Source organism: Priapulus caudatus, unplaced genomic scaffold, assembly GCF_000485595.1.
Source record: "Priapulus caudatus unplaced genomic scaffold, Priapulus_caudatus-5.0.1 Scaffold382, whole genome shotgun sequence".
Lineage (NCBI taxonomy): Eukaryota > Metazoa > Priapulida > Priapulimorpha > Priapulimorphida > Priapulidae > Priapulus > Priapulus caudatus.
In genome coordinates this window covers 27,795-32,098 of record NW_014577443.1, presented here as the reverse complement: position 1 = coordinate 32,098, position 4,304 = coordinate 27,795, and the positions used below count along the sequence as shown (strand labels likewise).

Below are 4,304 nucleotides of genomic sequence, written 5' to 3'. Positions count from 1 at the left end.
ATATACATATACATATACATATATATATACATATACATATACATATACATATACATATACATATACAAATGCATATACATATGAAACCTAGTAGCGTAACTGTTTCAGTTCGGGAGACATCCGACTGTGTGGCTCGTGATCGTATTATTGTCCTAAGCCTTGCGTTGTGTTATTCCTTGATTCGTAGCAATTGTATAATTGCATTAATTTCCAAATCCAATTCGTTCGTGTTGCGTTTCCGCTCGAAGGAAAAGCGATCACGCAAATAAGTCCAAAAGTAAACTTCTACGCACAAGAATTTATTGTTGCTCACAACACACACACATGAGCAAGAGTCCAAAAATCCAGTTGTCTAACACATAAATCGTAAATGTGCGCGCGTTTGAAAACTCAAGCGCTCCCAAGGTGTGGCCATATATATATGACTAGCGAGGTGACGTCACATCAGGGGTCCCCAAGGCCACTGCAGGCCGAAAGGCGTCCCCTCGCCATTCGCCTGTGCCGCACTGCACCACGTCGCGTACGTACGTGTTGTTATAAATATATATGCTATATTGAAGCTGGTACTGGCAGCAGCGTATCGTGACGTCACATTGTGGTTTTCGCGCCTATTGCAGCCGAGATCAGAGTTCAGGGTACATTCGACGATGGGAAGCGCCACCTGTTGGTGTATACGAGAAGGCAGAGTGACGCCGTGCTTACGGTAGGTGTTAACATCGGTAACTAAGGCTAACATCGGTAACTAAGGCTAACATCGGTAACTAAGGCTAACATCGGTAACTAAGGCTAACATCGGTAACTTAGGCTGCCTGCTTGCCTGCCTGTCTGCGTGCCTGCCTGCATGCCTGCCTGCTGCATGCCCGCCTGTCTGCCTGCCTGCATGCCTGCCTGCATGTCTGCGCGCGTGCCTGTCTGCGTGCCTGCCTGCATGCATGCATGCATGCCTGCCTGCATGCCTGCCTGTCTGCCTGCCTGCATGCCTGCCTGCATGTCTGCGTGCCTGCCTGTCTGCGTGACTGCCTGCATGCATGCATGCCTGCCTGCATGCATGCATGCCTGCCTGCATGCATGCCTGCATGCCTGCGTGCCTGCCTGCGTGCCTGCCTGCCTGCGTGCCTGCCTGCCTGCCTGCATGTCTGCGTGCCTGCATGCATGCATGCATGCATGCCTGCCTGCATGCATGCCTGCATGCCTGCGTGCCTGCCTGCCTGCCTGCGTGCCTGCCTGCCTGCATGCCTGCGTGCCTGCATGCATGCCTGCCTGTCTGCATGCCTACATGCCTGCCTGCCTCGTGCTGCCTGCTTGCCTCGTGCTCCCTGCCTGCGTGCGTGCCTGCCTGCCTGCGTGCATGCTTGCATGCCTGCCTGCCTGCGTGCCTGCTTGCATGCCTGCCTGCCTGCCTGCCTGCCTGCCTGCCTGCATGCCTGCTTGCCTGCACGCATGCCTGCCTCGTGCTGCCTGCGTGCCTCGTGCTCCCTGCCTGCCTCGTGCTCCCTGCCTGCGTGCGTGCCTGCCTGCCTGCCTGCCTGCGTGCATGCGTGTGCCTGCCTGCACGCGTACTTGTGTGCTCTCGTGCGCGCTTACTTTCTTTCCCGCTTGCCTGCCTGCCTGTATCCCTGCTTGCTGCCTGCTTGCCTACCTTCTCGCCTGCATGCCTGCTTGCTGCCTGCGTACCTGTGTGGTCTCGCACGTGCTTGCCATCATGCCTGCCTGCTAGGAAGTATTTCTTCTCTCGTAACCATCTCGATTCACTATGGTACCGTAACTAATTCAACCTTTACGCGACATTCGAATTATATTATCTCAAGGAATTCCTATTACACCGAGCAGTTTTCTAAAGAAACGGTTGGGAGTAGGAAACTTCGGGCTTTTCTCCGGGTAAGCGCGCGGATTCAGAATGAATGAATTCTCGTCTGCTAGGTGGATGCCATGACGACGAGGAAGGCCGTGTACGGAGAGATTGTGCTGAACGCTGTGAGTCAGCTGTGGATGGGAGGTTCGGACAGAGCAGACGATATACACGCTGGCTACGACAACTACATCGGCTGCATGTCCAGTGAGTTATACATATTATACATGATACATTATGACATACATATTATACATGATACATTATAAATTGTACATAATACATTCTACATTATATCACATGCGTGTGTGCGCGTGCGCGCGTGAGTATGTGCGCGCGTGTGTTTCTGCGTGTGCAGGTGTGCGTGTGTTTGTATTTGTGTTTGTGCGTGTGCGCGCGCGTGTGCGTGTGTGTGCGTGTGTGTGTACGTGTGTGTGTACGTGTGTGTGTGTGTGTGCGCGTGTGTGTGTGTGCGTGCGTGGGCGCATGCGTGTGTGTTCTACATACAGGCACGGCTGTTCGTCTCTCTCCGGTCTGTGTAATAATCATTAATCTCTCCCGCAGATATCAACACAGACCCCGTCATGTTCCTGGAGGGAGCCAAGCCTCTATACAAGATCTATCAGAAGGGAGCTACCCCCGAAACTAATCTACTTACGTCGGATATCCGCCTCAGGCATGTGACATCATCCTATCCTGTCGTCTGCCATATAATCTTACTGTCATATTATCACAGCATCCTTATGCGACCTTAGTGGATCTCACTGCATCTAACTGTTCTCTATTGCATCTTTTCTTATCGTACCTTACCGTCTTATACGTTAACTTGCCGTGCTTTCACTTCCCTGGTCTGCCTGCATCGCATTGTATTATCTTTGTCATATATAAAGAAAGATTATAATATATATATTAAAGATTATATTATGTTTGTAATATCTAAACGCATAATTTAACAGCAATAGCCTAATATCATATCATACTTTAGCAGCGATAACTTGTGTGTTGTAAACCTTCTTCCTACATTTCATTCTCGCCGTTGGTTTCCCCACGTACCAGAAGAACTGTGTCGCAGCATATCTCGCATTATTTCACCGCATTATTCTCGTATTATATTATCTAATCGCATAATAACTTTAACTTAATATCGCATCATAATTTAACAGCGATAACTCGTGTGTGAGTTGTGTAACTTTACATTTCTCTCCTCCACGCGCTGCTACAGTTTCCGCACGTACCAGAAGAACTCGATCATGATGTACGTGAACGATCACGTGAACAACTTCGTTCAGCTTCACACCGACGACAAGTACAACGTTCTCTTCTCCTTCAACTCCGGCAGTCGCATCGAGCAGGTCGGCGTGCGGCTAGAAGGTAGTGTGACCTATCGGCCGTAATGTCGTACTACCTAGCGCAACAAAGCGCCAATATCGTAGTAAGCAGCACCACCTGGTGGCCGCGATCACATAGCAGCTAGCGCCATCTAACGGCCGCGATGTCGTAGTACTTAGCGCTACTTTATCATCACTTCAATGCAAATCCAGTTGGCATTTAAACATGTTACGGAGAATTCATACGAGGAATTCAGTCGACATTCATTAGAATGTAGTGAACGTTACTGTATTACGGTAAACAATCGATGTTAGTACGTGTGTATCCGCCTCGTGACGTCAAATATGGGCGATATAATCAATAAATCATCAATTCATCGTTCATCGTTAATACATCAACAATACATGATTGATATGCAATCGATACATCATCCATACATCATCAATACGTCATCGATACAGCATCAATATATAACCAATACTTCATCGATACATCATCGATCCATTATCTGAACACGCGTCTGCCGTGGATCGTGTCGGCGATGTACGATCACGTGATCTCTGACGTTGTTCCGGTACAGGGTTCAACGACGGTCAGTGGAATCAGATACACGTCATCCGGTCTCAGGAGTCGACCACGCTCATCGTCAACTCTGCCATCAGCGTTGTGCACAAAGCCATCGACCTGCTCACAGAGTACGAGCAGAACCCCTGGACCGGGGGCGGTTACGGTAGGAGAATCTCTCACACGCGCACAAACACACACACGCGCGCGCACGCACGCGCGCACGCACGCACGCACACACGTATGGACGCATGCACGCACGCATGCACGCACGCACGGGCACGCACACACATGCACAAACACACGCACGCACGTTCGCTCGCAAAAACACAAGCACACACACACACGAACGCACGCACGCACACACGTATGGACGCATGCACGCACGCATGCACACACGCACGGGCACGCACACACATGCACAAACACACGCACGCACGTTCGCTCGCAAAAACACAAGCACACACACACACGAACGCACGCACGCACACACGCACGCGCAAACACACGCACACATACTCACGCACGCACGCACACACGTATGGACGCATGCACGCACGCA

The 4,304-nt window shown here is 50.6% G+C and overlaps 1 protein-coding gene across 1 annotated transcript in view; it reads left to right on the top strand.

The window, feature by feature from the left end:
• Positions 1-4,304, top strand: part of LOC106809757 — a 43,076-nt gene that overhangs the window by 15,846 nt on the left and 22,926 nt on the right. Inside the window, exons 11-12 of the mRNA XM_014812958.1 lie at positions 618-703; positions 1,921-2,056. Of these exons, the coding sequence (XP_014668444.1) occupies positions 618-703; positions 1,921-2,056 (222 nt within the window). The remainder of the gene's footprint in view (positions 1-617; positions 704-1,920; positions 2,057-4,304) is intronic.